Genomic DNA, 27,030 nt, shown 5'->3' on the forward strand with positions numbered 1-27,030 from the left:
TTAGTATAAATACTATATTTATTAAATATCTTTACAGTTCATTTAAATGTATTTACAGAACTATTCCTGCATACTTCAGACATCCAATTCACATAATTGCCTCTTAGGTAAGTATAGGTAAAATGATAGTCTAACACAAAAGCATCCTCATTAGATACAAACTCAGATTTGTTTCATCATCTCAGCTATCTTTGTCAGAAAGTACTACACAGTCAACTTCTACACATTCATAGTCTGGTTTTCCACTGAGAAGTTACCTATTATCAAGAGATATGAATTCCAATTACAAAATACTTGTATCATTTTTGCTACACCTTCACATACCCCTTCATATAGTTTTATCATCATCCAGTCTGGTCCCAAATTCTAGATAGTTTTCCCATTCCTTCTTTATAAATGCAAAGATAGCAACTCTTAGAGAAACTGGATGCTGCAGCTCTCCCAAAGATAGCTATTAAGGGGACAAGGAACCAGGAACATTTCAAACCCTCCAAGAGTATTATCCTAGGCCTCTCTCACCGGCAGACACCCAGCTCCTGCAACTGCTGTTTCATTACTTGGTGTGATAGGTTACTGGTATACAAAACTGTTCCATCTTTTCAGATTACTGTTCCCCACCAAGCAACTGTTGATACAGGGCAAACCCTCTCCAGATGGTGAAAGTTTGTTCATCTTTCATGTTTCCAACTCAAATGAATACACCTGAAACACCTTTCCTGTGTGTGTGTCATGATAAAATTACAATAATCTAATTTCTAGGAAGGATTACTGCTCCATGCATCATTTTAAGGTTGCTTTAAGTACATGGGTCCTGTCATTTCCTCTTCTGTAAATATTTATTGTGCGCAGACAGCTTAAATTCATAGGAAGAAATTAGGTTCCGATATGTTTAGAATGCACATCTTAAAAACAGAAAACACAAAATTTTCAAGCATGTGATAAAAATATTAACTCTTTATAATACAGTATTGCTTTAACAGATGGAAAAAGCTATAAACTTCGCTGGTCTTTGGTGTGTCCAGTGAGGGATAATTTACAAATTGTAAATTAAAATCCAAATTTGTTCTTTATAAAAAAAATGATCTATGATGCAAATGGCTTTATATATACTGTTTGACTAACAACTGCATTAACACAAAAACAAGATTTAGAATCAGACCCATTAGGCGAGACAATTCAGCCACTAACAGGACAGCTGAATTTCTCTGACCTAGGATTCCAGACCCTGGATCAGTAGAGGCAGAGCACAGTGACAACTGAGTTCAGGGCGGGGGAAAAAAGCACCTTTGCCACTCACTTATCTGATCCACATACATACCCTAATTTTTAGTTATAGAAAATAACGAACAGGGAGGGCTGAGCAGGATTATAAAGTGAGGAAACAGTCCAGCTCCACAGGGGCATAATATCAGAGTAAGTTCAAGAATAGAGAAAGATAGTAATTGATCAAGTCTGCTCTAACAAGGAATTGAGACAGTAAATACTGGAGAATTTATTGTAGAGAACATCCAGATTTGAGAGACATTCCTCAAACACTAGAAATTAAGCCCTATACTGCAGCAGGAATACATTCCTTCCATCAAAATGTACCTAGATACAGCTTGCAGGGACTGCAAAGAGTTTGTGCAAAGTTGTCTGCCACTCACTGTTAGTGTCACTTTTTTTATATTTTATAAATAAATTATAAAAAAAAGTAACACTAAGATTTTCTTCATTAGTATAATCCTTCCCATACCCCCACCAAACTACTACTATTTTGGCCAAGTTAGGGTAGTTAAGGCATTTTGACAAGTAGTTAAAGGTGATTTAAAATATATCTAACATTAGGCCAGTTTATGAATAGCAGATAAATTACTGAACAGCTTTGAAATTAATCACTCATTCTCATAAATGAAATGCCTGTTACAAGCATGATGCATTAAAATATAGTAAAATGACATGTACATGGTACATGTCAAGTGATTTTAAATAAAAAGCTTGACATACAATTATGCAAATATACAGTACAACTCCACCAAAAAAAAAATTCTTTAAACAATTTGAGATTTCCTCAAACTTAACAGTTTTAATACAATGAACCAGGTAGTAAAAATCTCCTTTCAGATAAGGAGAGATTCCTTACTGACCAAGTTTAACTGCACTCATCTAAACATCGTTACCTGACTTTTATATAAAAAATGGCTTTAATTTATTTCTAAGTACTTTTCTACCAGCAAAGAAAGTTAATGAAAAACTGACCAAAAATATATATGATCTTTATAGCTATCAGCTTTTATGCATCTCAGAAAGAGAGCTAGCAGAAATTGGGGAAACAATTGCGAGCTACTAAAATTCATAAGGAAATGCTATATTGCAAAGTGGCTATTAAATAATTGTAAACATCATGAAGGTTCATTCTGAAAACCCTAAATATCAGTTACTGAAATGTAAATTTTGCTAGTTATTAGTTAACTTTTCCATTTGTATACTTCCTACTGCTGCTGCTGGTACAGCATAAGCAGAGGTGCACATTTGAGTCAGCATGACAATCAAATTAATTTGGTACAGATTCTATTTTAACCAAAGCAAGAATGGTGATATTAACACAAATTATGCCTAGTTAACAGTAAAGTTTTCTGCAAACCAAAGCAAGGAAGTTCAGAGCTGAGGATTATCTGTTTTTAATGCAACCCATCATTCTTAGATATTGCAGCATACATGGCATGTCACCACATGCTGATCAGACAGATTAAAGATATTATGCTAAACCTCAATTTTGAATATTCTGGCTTTGGTGAATTTGAGTTACAACTTAAAATAGTAATAAACCTTTTTTAAACAAAAAGTTCCCCGCTGCAAAAAAAAAAAATATCCAGAGATACCAGGCTCCATTATGGACGAATTATTTGCAAAAAACTTTCATTTATAAGATCACAATTAAGCACCTGAAATCACAAAACACTTGTGCATCCATACAGCTCAAACTCCCCCCCCCCCAATTTTGTACTAGGAAAAGGCTAAGGCTGACACCATGTATGCCAAGAGCAAAATGTTTACAGCAGCTATAAACCCCTTAAAAATTGGAGTTTATATATAAGCAAACCCTCACCTATCACTGTAACAAGACTATGTTTATGAATGTAAGCTTTGTAACCTCTCCTTTGTTGGATAATGGCTGATTCTAGCAGAATAGTAATACACCCTCTTGTGGAGGGTTTATCAATTTGATTTATTAAATCTAGTTTTGAATTGTAACCAATAAATATCAATCATTTGAACTAGTCACATTTTAGAAGTAGTAACCATATGGATCTGGTTCCCCCACCTTGTGAAGGATTACTAAGTTTTGAGAGACAAGCTTCTTGCCTTAAGTTTCTTCATTTCTTGCTGGCAGACGAAGACCAGTGTACTACAATAGTGGTTTTTAAAGGATCTCAATTGTGTCATCAGAGGGAACAGGCTTGAGTAACTGGCCATTGAGATCAGCTGCAAAGAAAGAAAGCGATCCTGCCAGCAGGAAACAGTACACACGAAGCTAGAAACTCCAGGATAATGAAAAACAGACATTGACATTTTAGGCAAATCAGTCTGTATATTCAGCTACTATAGAAAGAAGGACAGTGATGTCATCTGGCTTTCCCCCTGTAATTTAAGAAAAATCAGATGTTTTAATCTGAAGAGCAGATCAGGAAATTACATAATGAAAAAAGGCATATATGGTTTCATGAAACAATTCTACATGGAGGGTTTTTTTTTTTTTTAAATAAACTGCTTTAGTTACAAAATTAGTAATATGTTTATACACATGCAGCTGAAAGCCTCTAATTCCTCTACTTCCTTTTCCAAAGTAACTGATGGCATCGGAGATACCTATAAGAAAAGCACTTTCCTATATACTATTTTAGCATTAGTGAGAACCTTCAACATTGTTTTTAACAGGCAAGTGGAAAGCCTATTTTCAAATGATCTTTCAAAAGATTTCTTACCCCCTCCAAGTCTGGACATGTACTGAAATCAGATTTTAACATATCACTGAACTCAGACCTAGCAAGTCACTCAAAAATAAGGAATATATTTAGATACCTTCCCTGATTTAAAGAAGATGGTTATTCACATTTGAAAAACAGCTGAGTGGGCTTAATAGCCTTTGAAAAACTTATTATTTTGTAATGCATGTATTTGCAGTAACAATGACTTATTATACAAAGTGCAGATGTATACACACCCCAATGTTCCCTCTAATTTTTGACAGGCCGTGTACGCAAAATTTCTTCTGTACAAATTGTTGTGCTTCTGTGCAAATTTTTGTGCACATGGTGTTTTGCCATGTGCGTGGGGTTTAGGATCTGTGTGCGCGCACACACTCAACTTAAAGGGAACAGTGACACACCCACATGATATATTGCAAGGATCTCAGAGGGCTACTGTCCCATTTTGCTAATGCAAGATACTACCAAACTCTTCAACTGCAAAACCCATTAAAAAGGGTGGTGGTGCAGTAAGAATGCTGTGTAAGGTTCTGGTGAAGTTACTCTGTGAAGTGGCATTTTGTTACACAAACTCCCATTAAGCCTGTGGATACAAAAGACCAGCAGTCAGTCATAAGGGAAGCAGCTAACGAGTGTGCTCTGCACAGCTAGCAATAGATTCTCTGGCTGGCAGGAGTTAAGAAGATTAGCGATTCACACTCACAAGGCAGATGGAAATGATGAGAGAGGCACACAGGCTAACAGCCCACCAGCAATAGGAGGGGGTTTCAGTGGGCCTTGAAGGGAGCCTTGCCCTCTACATTAGGAAGACTTTCCTTTCTTTAAAGTGAAGTATTAAATGGAACCCTCAGGACTCTGCCAGGTGTACTAGAGACCTCTCCAGAGAATGGGAGACAAGGATCACAGAGGGCAAAGGGACTGAACAATGGCAGATGAACGGGGAGCATTCTGCAAACAAACTACTAAAATAAAAACAAGAGAGTTATTATACGTACTCTGGTAATGCCTATAGAAGAGTTTACAATCTAATCAGACCAGACAGAGGACGGGAGACATGCTATGCCAAAGGCCACACAGCAGGTCAGTGGTACAGCCAAATATAGAACACAGGTCTGACCATTTCCAGTCCAGTGCCCTATGCACTGGATCACACTACCTCCTAATTATGATGGGCATCCTTCTTTCCCAGAACATATCTAAGATCACTTACTATTCGGGAACTCTGGCATGCGTTCAACAAAGGAATTTCATCTGACACCATTAGACTTGTGTTACCCAATAATAGGAAATCTTACCTCTCACATTCAATCCATTGTCACATGCAAACTGAGCAAAAGGTGACATGTAAGTGGGGTCATATGCCAGTTCGTGAGCTTGCTCAGCAATGCTTCTTGCTGTCTGTTGTATACTCTCATAATTAGAATTCTAAATTGATGGAAGAACAAGTTATTCTTATAAAAGCAACCCACCACAGGTAATTTTATTCAGGCACATATACATTACTGGAATATTGATTCAATTAACATGATGTGAATATAAACACCTTTCTGTTACAAGTTAGATAGTAGGTTTTTCCTATTTCAAGGGAATCTCAATTATATCTTGAATTAAAATCAGTGTACTTTAAGAATGTTTGTGTAGGAAATTAAGTCTCTGCCTCCATCTGCCACTATAATAATTTGTGCACAAGTTTTATGAAACCACTTATATTAGGAAGGGAGAAAGTAGCAGTCTGCACTTCCTTGTATTTTAAGTGTCAAAGGGGAATCTTTGCTGAGAAACTAGGCTTTCTCCTTTGCTTATTCTGACTACTCAGAGCATCCCCTCATTCATCCAGCTCCTTTCTGCTATATAGCAGACAGGTAATCTTTGTGAAGGGAAATGCTAAACCAAAGAAGTGTTCACTCAAAAAATATTGCCTCCAGAAAATGCAGAGTGCTCAGTCATAGCACCAAAGCACCCTCCTAGACCAAGGAATGGAAAAATAAAGTTAGTTTTAGTAACAAGGGTAAGTGTTTATATTAAAGACTTTATATTACCATGCAGCATAAAAATGCTTAAAAATATACATTTTGCCAACTGCTTTAAATGCCCTACACTGGGTGATGGATCAAATCAGAATGAAAATTTATAATGCAAGTCTACCCCCCACAAAAAAAACTTCACTTTTTAATGGAGGAAGCCAATAAGCTTTCCCCTATAACTAGCTAGGTTATTTTTTTTTCAAATTCAGTGATAAAATCCAATGAGAATACAAGCTTTCTGTGTAATGCATTTCCTCCAAGAGTTCCAATCATCTTTACATTTTCAGTGCCTGCTGCTTTACTCAGGAAAGGACTCCTTTCCATGTTGAGCAAGACAAGTGACAAACAGCTATTTTCACATGTAACCATTTTGATCATCTCTGTAATTTATATATGCTTTTACGAGCATATCTGAATTTCCTTAACAGTTTGGCGAGTGAACAGGCTTTGACAATTCTTGGCTCAACTTTCATCATAACCCAGATTTCTATTTGCGGTCTTACCCAAACGTGCCAATAGGTGCAGCTCACGTTTCCCCTGCAAAACTAGAGCCATGTATATGCATTGTAATCATTCTAGACTAAGGGCTTGTCTACATTATCCGCTGGATCGACCACCAAGCCCTCTCCCATCGACTCCGGTACTCCATCAGGGCAAGACGCACAGGTGGAGTCAATGAGAGAGCGTCAGCCATTGACTTATCCTAGTGAAGACACCGCGGTAAGCAGATCTAAGTACGTCGTCTTCAGCTACGATATTCATGTAGCTGAAGTTGTGTAACTTAGGTCGATTCCCCTCCCCAGTGTAGACCAGGGGTAAGAATATGTTGTTTTAAAAATGTTAGCAGATAATGGTCAACCCTAGGCTCCCCTCCAACACATTTTTCAAGGTGTTGAACCCTGTCTACTACACCTTTAAAAAAAAAAAAAAAACCGCAATACCTAACCTAGCCATAGCTTTAGACTGAAATGTGGCCTTTCAGATTTGAATGCTGTTGGGGGGGGGGGGGGGGGGAGGGATGAAAGATGAGAGATTTCTTGTGGAAAACAATGAGAATTTCTCCCATTACCCACAAAAGAGCAAAATTTCAAGCAAGCATTTAGACAATTCCTAGAGCATCTCCAACTCACTTTGTCTACAAGGCAGTCACTTACTTTCTGTCTACCAACAACTTTCAGTAATTTATGTCAGGGATAAGATCCTATCAGCAGACAAGCCTCTTTTGAAACCACAATATGAAAGGCCACTGAAAAGTTAATATGCAGGATTACAATATCAAAATAGTTTCCTCAAAAATGTTACACAGGTTTATAGTAGTTCTTATACTTCATTTTCAGCTTTTACAGCTGAATTGTGTTTTATTTTCAAGCCCAACAATCCTGTCACCCCAGATAAAGTTGTTTAATACAATGGTGTTCCGATTCATTAGTTACGTAAAAAAGCTGCTCTTGGAACATTTAAGAGGAAGCATCGACTTTTGCCCATTATTCACATTATAGATGAATTTCAATACTATAACTCAATTGTACACACTTCATTTTCAGTTACCTTCAGCTTCTTTAGTTCCTGAAGAATCATATAGTCAGGCATGTTATCAAAAAGTCCATCTGTTGCTGTCAGAATAATATCTCCTAGCTGAACATCAAAAGTAGTACTGTCAGCAGCATCCGGGCTGTGAAGAGAATATCATGTCAAAGAAATGGACATTAGCGTATGCTAATGGTACCAAATCCTGTTCAATTACAGCATCAATATGTTTTGCAATTCACTGGTGTTATGAAATCTGTTTTTGGGAAAAATACAGCAGGGTAGTTTGTCATGAAAGCCAGTATAAAAGTAGTAGGATCACAAATAGATGGCATCTGAAACACTACACCAGAGACTTGCACTTAAAATGCCTGATTGGGACCATTCTTCAGTCTAATATATTTTGCAGGTATATCTCCATTGTAACCATTGGCAATACTATAGTTCAAGGTTTCCTTCTCACTCCAACTTAAATATGTGGAACGAGGCTATAACCAGAAGCCTAATTTAGGATTGAAATGGCTAGCTTGCTTACTGGATACACCTTTTATCATGAAGGATCCCAAAGTATTTCAGACTATTTAGGTACACCACCACCAACAGTGGGCAGTACCCAGATGGTCCACTGGTGCATAAACACAGGAGGAGAAAGTATTTATTTTGTAATAGACAAGATCTTTCTGGGAGATTTTTGGATAAAAAAAAATGCATAGTACACCATAGAAGGATGCAGGGTTGTGATTTGAACTTGTAGTTTCAGAAAGGTTAGCATTTCAAACTAGAGAGTTTTAGGTCACTTGACTCTCCCCTGATTAGAACCAGTTTAACATTAAGTTTAGTCAACAGAAGAAAAATACTGATATTTACTCTGACTTTTAATTGCCTTTCCAATTAATATTAAGAGTCCAAGAGACTAGGTGACTCGATATAACCATGAGTCAGAGTGGAAGTGTGGTCATCTTAAAAGCTGATTCATCTCACACTTTCCTTATTCCATGATGACTCAGTCTTTGTTTTTCTAATTTCCAAGAATGTTATTCTTGATAACTACCTTTGTGCTACTTGTGTCTTTTCATATAATGGACTGTACTTTTGAAGATACCTAGATTTCACTCAACTATTAGAATGATTTACAGTTATTGTGCAATAAAGAGGACTTTTAAAGTGCATGGATTCCAAACTCCTATGACAGCTCTCCTCCCTTCTTCACTCTTTGTATACTTTCCTATAATTAAAGCCATACACAAAGAACAATCACTAGTTGGAACTATTTCCAAACATCCTCAAAAGAACTTTTTTGGTATTAAACATTATAAAGCCCAAACCTTGCCCAATTTGGAGTCTACAACCTCAGAACAAGAACTTCAGACTCATACTGCATTCCCTGGACACAGCTCTATCACTTTCTATATTCAGGGATTTGTTTTTATTTTTTTTTTTTTTTTTTTTTTTAAAAAAAGAGCACTTTAATGAGTCTATAATCTTTGATTTAAGAAATGTAACTTGTACAATGTTTAAATAAAATTTTCCAAATCAGTCAAGAAAAAGCATTTCCTTTACTGTTATAAAAATAGCCCAAGAACAGAGACATTCGACAAGAAGGTACGTCTTGCATTTTGTGTTTTAGATTTCACTAGTGAAGTTTCATTAGTTTAGAAAAATGATTAGGCAGCACTGAAATACAGATTGCTTTGAAATCATGTCCTCTGCTAGTCCTCTGCTTTGAAATGAAGAGTTTCTGCTGGACCGGGTTCACTTCTCTACATTCCCATCTCTGAGCTCGGTGATTTGCCAAAACGGAGTTTTGCTCATTTTGATTGAACACAGTGTGCTGCTGGACACACAACTTTACTGAAATACAAGCTGCAGTCACATGCTTCCCTGCTCTGTTCCTCAAGTATTCACTACCTCACTGCCTGGCTATGTAAATTAGCGTATTCCCAGTCAGTCCCAAATGATGCATGGGGGTTGGGACAGAAAACCTGCAACAACCTGAACACACTATATTTGACTTAAGTCAAATGGGGGGGGAAGGGGAGTATTAAACATTAGGCCAGCTTTGCTAGCTAGTTGTGCACTGTGTGTTACAAATATGTCAAGTTTCATTTGCACTGCAGATATGTCGCAGTCATATGCCTGACAGTTACTTTTCCATGCTTCAATATTCTTCCAGATAATGGCATAATATGTACTTTACTTTATGAAACTTATGTAATGCTCATATTTTAGTTAAAAAAACCTTACTATAGCACAAAATATTTTATGCCATCTTCCCTTACCTTAGATGAGCTACAAAAAAAAAATCAGTTTCACTTGGTTCAGAATATTTAAAAAAGAAAAGAAAAAAAAAGAAAAGAAAAACATCAAATATTGAATCATAGTAGGCCATTATTAACTTGCATTTGAGGCTCTTACAAATACTGCCAAATAAAGAGGCAGCAGCCAAAAGCTATTTGCTATTGCAATAATGTTATGAGTTCAACTTAAATTGCAGAAGCAATGGATTTTTATCATGAAGGTACTACAACCTGAATTTGCCTGTTGTGTCCAGCTATTGCAGCAAATGACAGGTGAAGTCATTTCTAGGAACTAGACAAAGTGGACACATTTATGGTGTACAATGTACAGAAACAGGTATATTTATATTTTCTTCATCAGAACAGTTCCATAATACACAAGTCCCTTTGAGGATATCAGAAACGCTTTATATTCAGTGTTCACCTAACTTTAGGGAAAGTAATCACTTGCATGTAAGCAGATCATTGCTACCCTGAGCAGAGATTAGACCATGGCAACAACCTATAAAATTTGATAAATTTAAGCCTGAGAAATGCTTAAACTACCTTGAAGACAAGCAAGTGGGGAAGGAGATTCACCTTTCAAATGGGAGTATTATTAAAAGGCCTATGTGCAAAGTTTCAGTACAAAGACCAGAACCATGAAACCTTGGGAGAAAATCTCAAATTCTTGATCCATGTTTCTGATTAATTCCCCATCTCACCTATCACTTAAGACGACTCCCTCTGCTTCTGGTGGAGCTATTGACAGCTGGAATGGAGTGTTGAAGTAATGTTGCTGCTCATCAGACCGATGTACTACTTCTCCTCCTCTGACTACCAAAAATCCAGAATCTCCTAAATTTGCCGTATGTAAACGGTGACTTGTTCTGTCCAAAACTACTATGCAAGCTGTACTGCTTCCTAGAAAAAAAAATTTGATCAACTGGAGATAAACTAGAAGTAGCAGCATATACATTATAGGATCTATCTGTTCAACAGATTTTCTTCTTAGGCCAGCTGTTCAAATACTTATTGTTGACAAAAAAAATCAGAAGTAAATATCCGTTAATACAAAACAAAGTGAATATGTATTAAGAGTAGGAACAAACAACAAACCACATTGAGATTTCTGCAATGGTTTCCAACCCCAGCTACAGATTTATTTGTAAAACATTTACTTAATTTTGCTTTGGATTTGTCTCATTACATTGTGCTGCTACATTCCAATACATTTCCTATTACACAATATTTAGGTGTTGCTATGTCAGCAGTCTCCTATAGGAGGCTTGTTTTACAGAAAGTACACTAAATAATGAAACTATGATTAGTGTGAAGCTATTAGTAGCAGGACTCTGTAGCACTTACACTATGCTAGGTGCTGTCCACATGCTTTCATTCACAACTACAAACAATGTGTATAGAGTAAATAGGTTAATGAAAGTGGTCAGTAGATATTGTTCCATTATTGGTAGCAGAGCAATGAACATGCTTCTTTTTTCTTTTACGACAAAAAAATTGGTAAGACTGGCTCCAAAGGAGGTCTAGATTTTAAGAGGAATGTATGGTATATTAATATAATTCATTCAGAAATAAGTGCATTGCTTTAAAACTCAAGAAATTAGCTTCATTATTTAAATAAGTGCCAGAAGGCCCTGTGGGCTGCTTAGACACTTTATAGCTGGCTGATCAGCATCCTGACAACTGGGAAAGTTTCTGTAACATTTACAACAGCACATGCCAAGTTTTTAAACTAGGACTATCAGAAGTTCATTCAAACATCATCACTTGTTTTATAACTGATCGTTTTGCAATTGTCTTGGGTATTTATCTCTGGGGGGGTCTTAAAGAAAGGTATCTTGTTTTTGGTATACTAACTTCCTACTAAATTTCCTTTTGTAATTACCATTCTAAATGCATTAAAACGTAGAATAAGGAGGGGAGGAAGTGAAACATCCCTGATAATTTCAGAAATACTGCACTCATGCCAAGGGCATTGTAGAGTTTTCCTTCATTCCAATGTAGGATCTGGGACTGGCTGCTGATGGCAACGGTAGATAAACCACAGCAAATATATTGGAAAAGGACCAACACTGTCCAGGTCCTTCAGAGAGAAGGAAATACACTGACTTCCATAGAGAGGGTGGCGATTCTAACTAGAAAAAAAAAATCAAGTCTTTCCTAAAGAGTGTGAATTGAAGTACAATGGAATCTAAAGAGTTCTCACACACACTTCGCAAAAAGAAAAGGAGTACTTGTGGCACCTTAGAGACTAACAAATTTATTAGAGCATAAGCTTTCACACACTATTAGAACCCATCTTCAGTAGATGTTCTGATACCATACATTAGAGAAAAATCTGAATTTTCCACTAGCACACCTTTCAAAGCACAGCTGCATTTCTGATAGACCATGGTGTTTACAATGAGCTAGACTCAGACCTTTTATTTAGCACATAGACCATTAACTCTTCTACCTTTGACAGAGGTCTTTGTTGCAAATGAAGAGCAATGAAGTCTTAATTTGTATTGGTATTAAAACTCTTAAGACAACAAAATCAGCCTTCAAGTCCGAAAAGTCACTTTATACTTACAAAAAGTAAATTGTTAGACTCCAGAATTAAGAAACTAATGGAGTCCAAAATAGAATGGACAAAATAGCACTGCAACACAAATATTGTGCCTGGAGTAACTTCAGTTTTCCTCCCTCCCCTTCATTATTTCATGTCCAAGTATTTGAAGGACTCTGCACTGAGGAAACAAGCATCGGGCCACAAGCACAAGCAAGGAAAGATAGTTCATACTTCGGTGTTCTTAAGCAGAGGAACTACTGCAAGATACGACATAAAAAGATTGGGGGGGAGGCATGAAGGAAGTTACAGAATAAAAACATGGAGAATAACTCCCACCACAAGTGAATCTTTACAGTGCTTTGAAGGGAAGAAAGAGCAGGAAAAGACTAAGGTTCATTAGTTTCATATTCTAACTTAACTAACACAGCTGCTACTCTGAAACTTAACAGGTACTGTAACTAGAAATCCATGTGTGGAACGCAGATCTTGTGACAACATATGCTGCTCTTGAGAATTTGAAAGGTCAAGCAGCACAAAGCTGCCTCCCTCTATAAAAGGGCTGCTAGAAATCATTACCAGGGGGTCCACCTTGTTCTTTACTTTGACTGTTTTGTACAAACAGCACCAGTATAGTTAAACACTTAAATCCACTGAAGGAACTACTAAACAGTGCTATTGTAAAGTGACACAAGGTCATTTCTTGTACCCATTCTTTACATATATAATAAAAAGTGAACATCTGTTCCTGAGCTCAGCAAACTTTAGCTAAATATAGTTTACACAGAGCTCTTTTGGCAAAGAAGTTTAAGGTCAGGTGAGAAGCATGTGAGTCAGGCAGGGTAACTTGCTCTTAGTCTGAAAGCTTGTAAGTGTCCCCTTAGTGTTCAGTTTTCAAGGTTGCCTATTCAGAGCCAAATTCTGAATTCATGTCCACTCATAATTCCCACTGCTTTCCAAGGGAGTTATATGCACATATCCAAAGGCATACTTGGTGCACAACATTTAACCATTATTTGTAGCATATTTCTTTTAACTGTACTTCACATCTCTTCCCACAAAGAAAAGGACATACAGTAGAATACCAGTGACTGTGCAGCACAAGCCATTTAGAGTACAGTCCCTTTAAATGACATTCAGTGAAGTCTAAAACCCACAGTGCACAGAAAGCTTAAAAGTAGCAGTAAGGCAAGGAGACCCAGTAACCAGAGCATCCTGTTACTATCTTCAGAAAAATATGGGTTCAGGCAGAGATTAGTCACAAAACTACAAACTCCCAAAAGGTTTCAAATTAAGAATGATTTTGTTGAATATATAGCTAATAGCTGACTGTAGTAGGAACTTATTTTGTATCCACTCTGCAAGATGCTCATAAGACATACTGGGTTACAGACCTGCAATTTCATTTCAGGTTTCCCTTTTTAAATTAAAAAGCTGGCCCTGGTTTGTTGTGCTGGTGTACGAAGTTTAAACATTAAAACAATTTTGAATCTACAAATCTGTTTCTAGAGGACATGCACCATATGAACAATATTTGTAGAATATTTGCTGCACTTACCAAGCAAAGGTACTTTGTTCTGCAGCAGCTCACAATAACTTGTGGTAAGAATTCCAACAGGATTGCTTGGTACAAACCGTCCTTCTTTTACTAAACGTTCGCATGTTCGCATTAGAGTCCCTGAGAACTGAGAAGGGTCAACCCCATAGTCTCTCCAGCCACCTACACCATCTGCTACTCCTAAAAAGAAAAGAGGAAAAAAATAACTTACTGTTAATAAAACAAAAGTTTCAAACCGTTTGATATTCATTTCAGCATGGAGAGAGAGAAAGAGAGGGTCCAATAGCTAAAACAGACACCACAGTTTGCTAATCCTATTTCTGTATTACATATTTTTTTCCCCAAATAGTTATTTACAATTTTACTATGACCATGAGAACAGCACAGAGATATTCTAACAGAATATAGTTAGAGACCTGGAAGGGAATTTTTGGTTTTAAAGAAACTATACACTATGGAAAGTGCACATATTTAAGTGAAATTCCAATGTTAGCTGTGGGTTAAAGGTCCAGACACATCTGACAGCTAGTAAAACAGATTAAAAGTCTAAAGCTAAAAAAAAAACTACTTAGAATGATGCTCTATGAAGAGACTGACTTTTCTATAAGATAGATTTCTTGGCTGGTTAAGTAGCTTTTCAGGGATACAAATTACACTTCCATTAGCCCACACAAAGAGAGGGATGGAAGTGTTGGGGAAGAAAAAGTATAAAGAAGATTTTAAATAGAACAGAAATGAAGATAATGCAGAGAAACTCCCTCCCCATCCAACATCTCCAGATAGGTGTTCTTTTACTGCTCATTCACGGTGTGGTGGTCCCTTTCTTGTGAGTGGCAATTTTTGCAGAAAGTAAACTTCCATTTTTTAAAAAAAAAAGTGTTTGAAGAAAGGCTTCCAAATGTGAACTATTAAAAATCGATACAATGTTTTGTTCTACATCAGCAGAAAGAGGACTCCAGAGCCTCTGTTGTTGCTTACACCTTCAACCAAGCAAGAGAGTTAAAACTTACTAGGGCTCACTGTAGCTACTCAGAACAGTGTTGAATCTAACGTGAATTAAGTCAGTTTCACTCCGATAAAGCTTTCCCAAGCTTTGAGCTGCAGCAGTGGCAAGTGCTAAAGCTAAGCACAGTGGAGCAGGAGGCTGGAGATGGGTGAATTAGCAGAGTCCCTCACTACTAGCAGCAGTCTGGAGTCTCTGGGATGGGAAGGTGAGGAGAGAGAATGTTCCTTTTCTCTCTCATAGTAGGAATAGGAAGTAGGGGGAGGAAAATTCAAGGCACCTATTAGCCAGAGGCTACAAGAGATGAACCTCTGAACTGGGTCCAATGACTACTCTAGTAAAGACCCCACCATCCTAACTTTTTCCAAAATCTGCAGGGCTGTGCATTCCCTGACAGTGCACACTTCTTCCCTTTTCTGTATCATCTTTGACTGGTAGATTTAGTCCTTTGGCCATTAGGTGCACAGTAAATTTACAATTTCTAGAGCATAAGGGGTGCATGGATGGTGGCAGTAGGGGAGATACTGATCAAAAGTAGGGTAGGGAAGGGTTGTTTGTTTATTTTGCAAGGGGAGCGAGAGAGAAAAATATAAGGGAGCAGATAAGGTATTCATGGTAAGGAAACCAGGGGATATAAGGGGTGAGGGAGAGAAGGAAAAAAGTGAAGCACAGAAGGGACAGGTAGAACAAGGAAGATTTTTAAATGCAATAACTAAAATGCGGATTGACAATGTTACAACCAATACAACATAACTGATTTACTCCTTCAAGTTACTATCCAAGGCTACCAGCCACCCTGTAAGTACTGAGAAAAATATTTCAAGACTTGTTTTAAATGTGTGATTCATTAGTGACAGAGCAGTAAAAGTTTAAGATAAATTACAATCAAAAAGGAAGTTTAAATTCTATAACTATTAGAAAAGAAAGTTGAGCTGCAATAATATATAAGATACGACTGGCTCACCTGACCACATAGTAATTTTAAAGCTTTTAAATTAAAGCAGCGTGGTGGTTTGTTAACTGCTAATGGTGAAGTGCTGTGTGTTTGGCTAAAATATTTTTACAGTCTTTCACGGTCTGTTCTTAATGCTAACACTACTGCATTCAAATATTGTCAACAGGACATATTAAATAGGATTATTTTTCTTATTGGGTATCTGCAATCTATTTGAAAATGTTTCCATTATTTAATTTGGTTAAGGATCTGTGATCTTCAACATACAAGTCATAATTTAAAGGAATATTCTGTATTGTATGGTACTTTATGAAAAAAATGAAGCTAGTCATGATAGAGCATGATGAGTCACTTTCAGAGCATGCTTAAGTAAAGGATTTATTTTGGAAAAAGGATAGAACTAACCTCTAGTTGAGTGAAAATTTAAACAGTAAAATGCAATTTGTTCATCTACAAATGCTCTTCACATAGGATGCCATTTGAAATCAAAGTGGAAGATTTAGAGTTGACCTTGACATGAACTACATAATCCAACAGCAGGTTAGAGCCAGTGTCTGTATAGTTCATCAACATTAATCAGATTTCTCCCCAAAATAGTGCACAACCTTTTTGACACCTGCTTTGTGTGTGTGGTTTTGTGTGTGTTTTTTTTTTTAAATAAAGTACACTATGCAGTAGCCAAACCCCACTCTTACAATCTCTGAACAGAAAAAACACAGAAGATCATCTGTCTGTCTAAGAACTTGGAGCAGAGCTCACCAGAAAGAATCCCTAGAATTCCAGGAAACCCCTCCTTCAAGAACTAAGCCTCTCCACAAGAGGCATAAATTCTGGTTAAGAGTAGATTAATCCTTTTGTTTCTGATGCCAGTTAAACAAGTCAACCCTAAAGACTCCAGTGAAATACTCTAAAATATCCCTGGGGGGGAGAGGGTTGAGGATATCAATAGATCAGATTCCTTAAAAGTGATGGCATCCAACTTAAAATTTTGACCAGCCACGGATTTATCAAGATATTTAGTTTATTATTCCAGAATCAAAGACTATTGATTAGGTTTTCTGTTGTTTAAAGTGCAGTAATTTTAGTGCTTGTCAAGAGCCTGATAATACAAGCTTCCCAAACTGGACCACCTGTGTGCGCCTCAACTTTTCCCTACAAGGACTATTAGGAATGAGGATAACTCACTCTCCTCCCACCCCAAAATCTCATTTAGTTGTTTGCTTCTCTTCTAGAACAGCTAGCAAGGGGACCAAATGTGTCAGTGGTTTTTTGGGTAGTGGACATCTGTGTTCTCTGGAAAGTGGACAGATCATCTGCTCATGTAATGCAAGTCAAAGAGCCAACATTTGCAATGCACAATACCAACCTGAGCTGTTTCTGACCTGCACTAAAAGGTTCTTAATTCCCAGTCCAAAACCATCCAGTCCCGCAGACCAGCTGGTTTTTTAAATTAAAAAAGTTACATGCAACTTGTCAGGGTAAAGTATGTTATTTTACAGAAAAGGAATGTGACATATCAGCTTCAGATTAAAGAGTTACTTTATTTTATCACTTTTCTTTAAAGGCCAATGAGGCTGAAGTTCAGCAATGAAATTTTGAATATTTTTCAATACGTTGAATAAGACTGAAAATTGACACTCCAAGATCAGTAAAAAGGGAGAATTTAAGACAACTTCAGATGCTACCACTATACTCCTACAAGTAAGCCTTGTCTGTATAATAGCACATCACCTCAGATTTCATTGAAATAAAATTCAAAAAACTAAACAACTGGTACTTGTTATGTTGCTGCTGAGGAATCAGAATGTGCTGTACTGATTTATACTATCCATCCTTTCACCTTGGACACAGAACATCATTATAAAAAGATAATTAAACCAACAGTTGTCTTGAGTTAACAGCATTGTTAACTTTCAGTTTACTTACTACTTCCATCATATTTCATGACATGCAATGTCCTCAAACCCTGAACACCCATATAACACAAAAACGAACAGGAGTACTTGTGGCACCGTGCCACTCAAGTGAATCAAAGTGTGGCTAATATCAGCGGAAGTTATTAAATTTTCATCATACTGCATACCTTGAACTTCAGTGGAAGTAGTTATAAATGAACTGGAGGGGAAAACAACAAACATGCAAAGCTAACAATGGATGAGTTAGTTGTGCACATTCCTCCCCTGCACACACTCAGCCAACATATGTAAGATACTTTAAAAACCATTGTGAGCCCAACTCCCCCTTGATGACAACAGCAACTGCTATCAGGCCCGACAAACTCACCTCACCACACCCAACATATTGCTGTCATAGTATTTATCTATAAAGTATCTTGTGTAAGATCTCAAATAAAAACCAGGATTGTGCTGGTCATTAATATTACGAAATCTATGTACAGATTTTAAAAAGTATGTCTATATACTGAAAATGTGTCCTTATAGTTTATATCAATGTGTTACTCCCTAGAAGTGAAGAACTGGTTTTGCCAGACAAAGGAATCTATATTCACATTTGCCTAGGTTCCTATGGAGATTAAGCTTTGTAAGTCAAACACAATGGCAGCTACATTTATATTTCAAGTCAACCCAAGGATACAAAGACAACTTAGAGCCAGCACACTGGAGAACAAACAACAGGAAGTCATCCTGAGTCTGAGGTCAAAACAATGAGTTTGGGGAAATAAGAAGCAAAAAGACCATTTAGGTACCCATTTACTGAGAAAACTGCTTGTAGGGCATAGAGATATTCATGAAAACTTGAATCCTGGTTTTGACTGAAAACCAGCAGCTTTGTCAAAGTCTGAATCCTTGGGAGAAAATCTATTTTATATAATAGGAAATGTAACCATTAATAAGCATAATCTACAATTGCATTTTATGTTTTGTTTTATATGTGTAACCAATTGTTGTTTCTACTCATTCTCTCTGTACTGTGATGTTGTAAAGAACCTGATCCACAGCTGTATTAGTCAAACTGTGGGTACACTATCTCTTTGGGGGAAGCTTAGTTGGTAAGTATTGTGAATGTCCAGGGACAAGAGCTGGATACTGCAGGGAGCACTCCCAAGACTCAAGGGTTCATGTGTACCTAGCACTTGACTGTACAGAGAGGGTGACATGTGGAGAGATCTGGAAGTCAGTGCATGCGGGGCCAAAGGCTACTGGTTTCAGGGAGCTTAACCACATCAGGCATAGACAACACTGTTTCATGCTAAGGGCAAGCAGTGGCAAGGTGCCTCACAAACTGGAGCACCCCTGGGGAGTGTCACAAGCCTATCAGGTTTCAGAGTAGCAGCCGTGTTAGTCTGTATTCGCAAAAAGAAAAAGGAGTACTTGTGGCACCTTAGAGACTAAAATTTATTTGAGCATAAGCTTTCGGTTGCATCCGATGAAGTGAGCTGTAGCTCACGAAAGCTTATGCTCAAATAAATTTGTTAGTCTCTAAGGTGCCACAAGCCTATCAGGGGAGCTGAGGTGAATTTATATCCCAATTAAGTCAGTTTTCCACCCAAGGCCAGATCTAGTTCTCAAACTCCGTGGCAACATTTTTAGTAACTTCAACAGCAGAAAGGGGATCAGTGTAATAGCCAAGTAGGAGGCCATTTTTGGGGGGTGGGACAGGAAAGAGTGGGACTTTCTAAATACTTAACACAAACTTATCATTTGTGGAACTGCTTATCAACAGATTTAAGAGTTACAAGAACACACTGAAGTCTTGTCTACACTAGGGAAGTTTTTCAAGAGTTTCCCAGCATAGCTAACACAGCATCACAGTGGTTGTGCAATATTGGGAGTTCTTGTGTACCTGGAATGCCAGCTACTGCTGGCATTTTAAGCATTGTCATCTATCCCTGCACAGAACAGATCTAATTGACCCAATATTTAAAATGCTGTCACCTGTCTACACTAAGGCTCCCAATATTGCTGACAAGTGCAGATGAACTAGTGTAAACAGTGGGATATTTTTGCGAAGTTTTGCCAGCATAGACAAGGCTTGATCTTTGGCTACTGTGTTCAGTTTTGCTTCTTGTTTCCTTGCACAGAATTGACAGAACAGTATTCTTCCTTCAGGCAGTCACACTCATGCCTTGGGTATGCAAGGAAAGTTACATATTGTTCACAAGCGTCAACAGTGGATGTGGCTGAACATGCATCTAACTGTAAGCACAGGCCAACAAATCATGTTCAACACCATTACAGAAACTGTGGTTATGAAAAAGACCAAATAAAAGCTTTTTTTTTTTTGCTGAAGAGCTATGAATCATGTTTCCAAAGGGCTACATTCAAGCAGTATTTAAGAGTTCTGCTGACATATCCATTATGCATCAGACAAAAATGTCTGCTAGAAGCCATATTCCCTGACATACCTACAAAGAAACTATCTTATTGACAAGATAATATTTGTTTAGCTCATTCATATATTAAGTAAAAATCTTGCACCTAAAAGTTGTAGACCCATGGATTAATTTTTATTTATTAAAAAACAACACACAACCACTAACCTCCCTGAATTACACTCAGCGTACAGAACTAGGCACGCCATTGATGTGATCCAGCAAAAGTTTCTCTGAACAATGTCTTCCGAAACAAAATAATCCTTTTAACATTGCCTTCTATGCCCTTCAGGCATCAGATACAGAACACACTCCCGTTCTCATGGACCAAAACAGCTTTGACATTATCTTGATCATTTTTGCATATCATCCATAGTTTGCTTTTTCTTTTTCCTGCCCAGAAAAGTGACTTACACTAAGTGAGGTTTTTTTAAACCTACCTACAGTACGTATGTTACAGTGTAAAAAAGAAAATGGAGAGGGGGACTACCTTGTAACTAGACAGACTGCTGCCACATTCAGTTTCAAATACAGTACTATTCACTAAAGTTCTAACCAATTACACTATACTCTCCCAAGACCTAGATTTTAAGCAGAGGGAATAGTTGCCAAATTTTAATTTTACAGTGGACAGTAATGCTCTGCTCTGGGCCAGCATGAAATTGGCAGCCATGAAATTGGCAATGATCACATGAAAACATCCGATAAAGTGAGCTATAGCTCACAAAAGCTTATACTCAAATAAATTTGTTAGTCTCTAAGGTGCCACAAGTACTCCTTTTCTTTTTATTAAAACTATGGATAGCAGCAGCATGCAATGGAAATACTCATGAAGGTGCCAGAAACAGAGGTCGGGGTAGTAATAGAAATTGGCTTCTTTTCTTCAAGGAAATCCCAGAGAAGAAAACAGCGAAGAGGAGTCTCTGAATTGGTGAGTTTGTTCTCCCTTCCAGTCAGGGTCAGGGAGTATGGCTGCAAGGTTAACAGATACTTATCAGTTCTTGGTTAACAGGAAAGATAAAGCCTCAAGAACAGTGGGAGTAAACTGAGTCCCCACCCTTTACCAACTATTGCAAGATGAGTATGACATGACTTTTCATCAGGGGTTTGTCCTGGATCTTGATATGAAAGATTGGTATATACTTAGTAGTCTCTGATTTCTAGGTAACTAGTAATTTTTTTAAGCTTTGAACTACACAGCACACATGAAACAGAGTCACCAGCATTTTTGTATTTGAACAGTTCTATGCTAAAAAAAACCACAAAACTGTCTGAACTTTTAGCTATTAAAAACATAAAAAATGCGTAGTCTCTTAGATGTTAGTCAACTCTTTTTTAACCCAAGAAAGAATAAATCCCAAGTACCGATGCACATTTTCCATTGAATTGGAGTGGTTCCACACCCACATTCAGCCCACTCAGGCTTGCTCTTCATAAACTCAAAGTTTATTTAAAACTACTCTGCCAAAGTATCTGGCAGTCTTTTGTCACTGAGTGACTAATAAGAAAAATCAAATCTAAATGGAAAAAAGACTTTACATTTATCCTTCAACTACAAACAGTCCAAATATATTTATATAGGCCATGTCTACACTAGACCTTAGAGCTGCACAGCTGCGCTGCTGTAAGGTCTCCTGTGTAGCCACTCTATGCCAACAGGCAAGAGCTCTCCCACTGGCATAATTAAACCACCCCCTACAAGCACAGGTGCTTATGTCAGTGGAACTTATGTCAACCAGGGGTGTGTTTTTTTATCCCAAACCCCTGACCGACAAAAGTTTTACCATCAAAATTGCTAGTATTCCACTCTACTATAATACTAAATGTACAAGGCTCTTCATAAAACAAATTAATGAGAAACTAGCCCTAAAGAGTTTCAAAACAGGAGACCAAATAATAAAAAAAAAAGCAACACTTCAAATGCAAGAGGGTTTGGAGACACAAAGTGTTTACAAAAGAGAATTTTAAGTAAAGAAAAGATGCCAAGTAGACAAGAGGTGGGAGGCCAAGACAAAAAAAGGAGATAGGGTTGGGAGGAGCACAGACGGAAGAGATTTCAGAGTAGCAGCCGTGTTAGTCTGTATTTGCAAAAAAGAAAAGGAGTACTTGTGGCACCTTAGAGACTAACAAATTTATTTGAGCATAAGCTTTCGTGAGCTGAGCTGTAGCTCACGAAAGCTTATGCTCAAATAAATTTGTTAGTCTCTAAGGTGCCACAAGTACTCCTTTTGTTAGATGGAAGAGAGTAGGTCAATACAAAGCTACACAGGGCACAGAAAGCAGGGGTGAAGAGCTTCAGTTTACTACACTAAAAAAAGGGAAGGGATATTTGAGAATGGAGTGATGTCAGAAGAACAAGGGAATTTCAGCATCAATATTGGGAACAGATAGAGGGGTGGGGAAGAAGGGAGGCCAGAGATGGTGATTACAGTAGCTAAAATAAGAAAATCCATATCTATCCATGAAGCAATGGCTGAAGCAGTAAAGGCCCTTTTTATTTCAGTTTTCACTAAAAAAGTGAACAGGATCAGACAACTGACATAGTGAACACCAGCATAAATGGCATTGGATCTGAGGCTAAAATAGGAAAATAATAAGTTTAGAATTCCTTGGACAAGTTATACATCTTCAAGTCAGCAGGCCTGATAATACATCCTAGAATAATTATGGAACTAGCTGAAGAGATTTCTAAGCCATTAGCAATTACCTCAGAGAACTCATTGAAGACAGTAGATACACCAGAGGACTGAAAAAGGGCAAATATGCCCTATGTGCCTATCTATAAAAAGGGAAATAAGGACAACCCAGCGAATTGTATATCAGTCAGCTTAACTTCAGTACCCAGAAAGATAATGAAGCAAACAACAATCAAATCTGTAAGTACTTTGAAGCAAATTAGGTAGTAAGTGACAGTCAACGTGGATTTGTTAAGAACAAATCAGGTCAAACCAACCTACCATTCTTCTTTGACAGGGTAACAATCCTTGTGGATCGGGGCAAAGCAGCAGATGTGATGTATCTCAATTTTAAAGCTTTTGATACTGTCTCACATGACCATCTCATAAACTAGAAAAATACAGCTTAGATGAACCTGCTATAAGGTGATGCACAACTAGCTGGAGAGGAGTTATCAATGGTTCTTAGTCAAGCTGGAAGGGCATATCAAGTGGGGTCCTTCAGAGATCTGTCCTGGGTCTGGTCTATTCAATATCTTCATATATGATTTAGATACTGGCATAGAGAGTACACGCATAGTTTGCAGATGATATCAAACTGGAAGGGACTGCAAGTGCTTTGAAAGACAGAATTGGAATTCACAATGATCCTGAAACTGCAGAAATGGTCTGAATAGGATGGCATTCAATACAGACAAATGCAAAGTACTACACTTTGTACAAAAGTACAATCAATTACACAAATACAAAATGGGAAATGACTACCTAGAAAGTACCACCACAGAAAAGGATCTGAAGATTATAGTGGATTACAAACTAAATATGAGTTAATGTAATACTGCTGCAAAAAAAAAAAAAAAGTGAAAAAGATTCTGGGATGTATTAGCAGGAGTGTTATAAACAAGACCCGAGAAGCAATTCTTCCATTCTACTCAGCATTGATAAGGCCTCAGCTGGAGTATTGTGTCTAGTTCTGGGTATTAGACTTCAGGAAAGATGTGGACAAATTGGAGAAAGTCCAGAGGACAGCAACAAAAATTATTAATGGTCTAGAAAACATGACTTACAAGAAAAGATTGAAAAAAATTGGGTTTGTTTAGTCTGGAGAAGAGAAGATCAAGAGGGGACATGATAACGGTCTTCAAGCACATAAAATAGTTATAAAAAGAAGGGCGATAAATTGTTCTCCTTAACCACTGAGGACAGGAGAAGTAGTATTGGGCTTAAAATAAAACTCCTTAACTGTAAAGCTCTGGAACAAATTGTCTAGGGAAGTCATGAAATCTCTGCCATTAGAGCTTTTTAAGAACAGGTTAGACAAACTCCTGCCAGGAATGGTCTAGATAATATTTAGTTATGCCTCAGTGCAGATGATCTATCAAGGTCCCTTCCAGTCCTATATTTCCATGATTTTAAGCAATATGGATTGAGACATAAGGATGAATTTTTATGTCATCTAGAATTATATTGGGTTCTAATGTCCGCAGAGCATAAAGTAATTTTGAAGTTATTGGTACATTTTAATGTTAGAAAAGCAATAAAAAGCCAAGATGGCTTCTTCTATAAATTCTATTAGTCTGCCAGTAATTTTCTGTTTCACTTTCCTATTTAATATATTTGGATTTGAATAATAACTCTCCTTCTGTCTGACCCGCAGCAAAGTTACAATCCTGTGTTTGTCATCATGTAGCCATGAAAATTAATGCAATGACAAACTCAGTACTGTAATTCTCTGCTGGGTCCAGCAGGAAGGCAAGATGGGCTGGGAAAAGAGCAGCACACAAATATGATATGACTACCAAATATGCTACAAAACAATGGAGTCAGTAGATCCATTGTAAGTGGAAAGTGCCTCCTTCCCTCTCCCTCCCATGCACAGAGGCCATCTATCTGGAAAAAAGTGCCCCAGGTGCTTCATTTCTGTGGAGACTAATCACTGAACATTCAGTCAGTCATCCATCAGCACTGGACGTGTACTGAACTTTTAAAAACAGCCAATATGGGTCATAGTCACAGCAGTCTAACAGCTACTTTTAGTGAGGGGAGGGGGAAAACTCAGACCCAGTGGAAAAGTTGCAGAGTACTGAACACATGGATCAGGTTCCCACGTCTCCCGGAGAGCCACAGCATCATCCACAGTTCCCTTAAAGGTGAACAGCAACATTGTTTCCTATCACCAAGGTATATTTTTCTGAAATAATGTCTCAGTCATATTCAAGTAATCAAGTTACCACTGAAGCTCCACATTCTGAAGTACTACCAATATCACAAAGTCATGACATATTCCAACACTGGCCCGCTATTATTGCCTAATCAAAAAAGGCTGAAACTCCACTGAGATTTTTTTAGTACTATAAAGTTATGGTGCAAAACTGGTTCAATTTCCGAGAAGCTCAACCCCTGAACTTTGATTAAAATTAAATAAAATTCAACCTCAACGATGTCTGAGAAAGGTCACGCGCCTCCACGATATTACTATTTACACAGACCACAATTATCCAAACTTATTCACTGATCGTGATGACAATTGAAGCAGAATAGTCCTGTGCATAGATCAAAACTGTACTGTGTAACCAAGGTAAACCGGGTGCTGAAAGTGAAATCTGACATTTGAAACCAGTCTCAATGTCACTTTGCCTTTCAACTGACAAGGGCATCCTGTGCATTGAAAATAGGAAGCGTCCGTTTCAATGACTTTTTCTGTTAAAGTTATTAACCCTGTTCGGTTTTAACCACTTCAGCGAAGAGAGCTGCATGAACAGTTGCCTTTCTGCTTTTCACACACATCAGGCCTTGCAATTACAGGCAAGATACCAAAGGCTGGGCCTAACCACCCAGCAGTCAGCCCACCACTTCTCCAAGGCCTTGTCTGGGCTAGGAAGGGCAATCCGGTGACTACCAGCCCCTCCATGGCTTGGCAAAGGCCTTTCCTTTTGACACTCCTGGGGGGCCGTGTTTTGGTGCCTACGGCGCAGGCGGCCCCCACATGGGCTGTGCCAAAGGCGGCCCATTGCGGGCAGTGGGGAGGGAGGCCGGGCGCAGCCTGGGCACTTACCGAGCACATCGGCGGACCGGTGGCGGGCCACGAAGCAGGCGTCATCCCCGTAGCACATGCCTTTCTTGAGGATGCCCTTGCGGAAGTCCTTGCCGAAGCCGCAGCTGGCGGTCACCAGGCTGTAATCGCGGGAGTCGGTCTGCGAGAGCCCGCCCAGGACCGCCCGGGCCACCAGCCTGCCATAGGACAGCACCGAGAACATGGCGCGGGCCGCCCGGCAGCCGGCACGAGGGGAACCGCGGGCCGAGGCCACCTCAGCTGCAGCGGCCCGCCCCGGCCTCCCCCTCGGGCCCTGCCCTCGGCCAAGCCAGGCTTCCCCCTCGGCGCTGGCGTCCTGACCCCCCGCCCTCTGCGCTCCTCGGAGCCGGGTCCCCCCGCGGGGCACCCCGGAGCCTCAGCCCCGGCTTTCCCTGGGATCCCCTCAGCGCCTGCCTCACAGCCGGCTCCGCCTCAGAGGCCTCTAGCCGCCGGCGCGCGGGTCGGCAGCTCGGTCAGAGCCGGCAGCGGTCGCTGCGCCGCCTCCGCCCCCAGCTGCGCTGCGTCGCCATCTTCAGCGCGCGCGCTTCAGGGGTCAGGCCCGGCCGGCAACCGCGACTATGAGGCGAGAGTGAGGTCAGCCCCGCCCCCAGCTCAGGCCCCGCCTCGCCGGCTGGGGACCCGCCCCCAGCATCCGGGACCTCGCCACGGCCCCCAGGAACGGGCGGGCGCCCGGCAGGGTCCTCATTAGCTCAACGCGTTTGCATGAAAAGGAAAACCATGTCGGCCGCTCCCCTCAGCTCTGTGTCTAAGCGAGAGTTCTACTCCCAGTATGCAACAGGCTTAGGACTACAATTCCCGGGGTGCAATGCGGCAACAAAGCGCGCCTCTGAGGCAATGAACAGTAGCTGTTCTGGCCTGGCTGGAGCATGGCATGCTGGAACTTGTAGTCCCCCCGCTCAAGACCTTGGAATCGCCCCTCCAGGCCCGCTGGAGGCGGCTGCAGGTTGTAATGCCCTACATGTGGCCCATGAATAGGGTGACCAGATGTCCCAATTTTATAGAGATAGTCCTGATAGTTGGGGCTTTTTTTTATAGGGGCTCCTATTAC

General features: G+C 39.1%; 1 protein-coding gene across 2 annotated transcripts; it reads right to left on the bottom strand.

Annotated features, from left to right (window-relative positions):
* On the bottom strand, positions 1–26,545 carry PPTC7 (protein phosphatase targeting COQ7). 2 transcript variants are annotated; one of them, XM_038372875.2, is made up of 6 exons: positions 25,944–26,542; positions 13,923–14,102; positions 10,521–10,719; positions 7,541–7,664; positions 5,264–5,393; positions 1–3,621 (listed from the first exon to the last, which is right to left on the bottom strand). In XM_038372875.2, exons 1-6 carry the CDS (start codon positions 26,143–26,145, stop codon positions 3,563–3,565), a joined length of 894 nt encoding a protein of 297 aa, XP_038228803.1. In that variant the 5' UTR covers positions 26,146–26,542; the 3' UTR covers positions 1–3,562. The 2 variants fall into 2 exon arrangements, with proteins under 2 accessions (XP_038228803.1, XP_043354272.1); XM_043498337.1 differs by lacking the exons at positions 1–3,621; positions 5,264–5,393 and adding an exon at positions 5,414–5,932 and having other exon boundaries at positions 25,944–26,545.
* Between the last annotated feature and the right edge of the window lie 485 nt (positions 26,546–27,030).

This window comes from Dermochelys coriacea, chromosome 15 (assembly GCF_009764565.3).
Source record: "Dermochelys coriacea isolate rDerCor1 chromosome 15, rDerCor1.pri.v4, whole genome shotgun sequence".
NCBI classification, from domain to species: Eukaryota; Metazoa; Chordata; order Testudines; family Dermochelyidae; genus Dermochelys; species Dermochelys coriacea.

What these genes read in the sequence shown, in the direction of transcription:
- PPTC7 (XM_038372875.2), bottom strand. Translation starts at nt 26,145, where the DNA reads ATGTTCTCGGTGCTGTCCTATGGCAGGCTGGTGGCCCGGGCGGTCCTG. An exon ending in CCGGTCCGCCGATGTGCTCG is followed by an intron (nt 14,103 to 25,943) that starts GTAAGTGCCCAG and finishes TTTTCTTTTTAG; the next exon opens with GAGTAGCAGATGGTGTAGGT. An exon ending in AGGAACTAAAGAAGCTGAAG is followed by an intron (nt 5,394 to 7,540) that starts GTAACTGAAAAT and finishes CCATCAATTTAG; the next exon opens with AATTCTAATTATGAGAGTAT.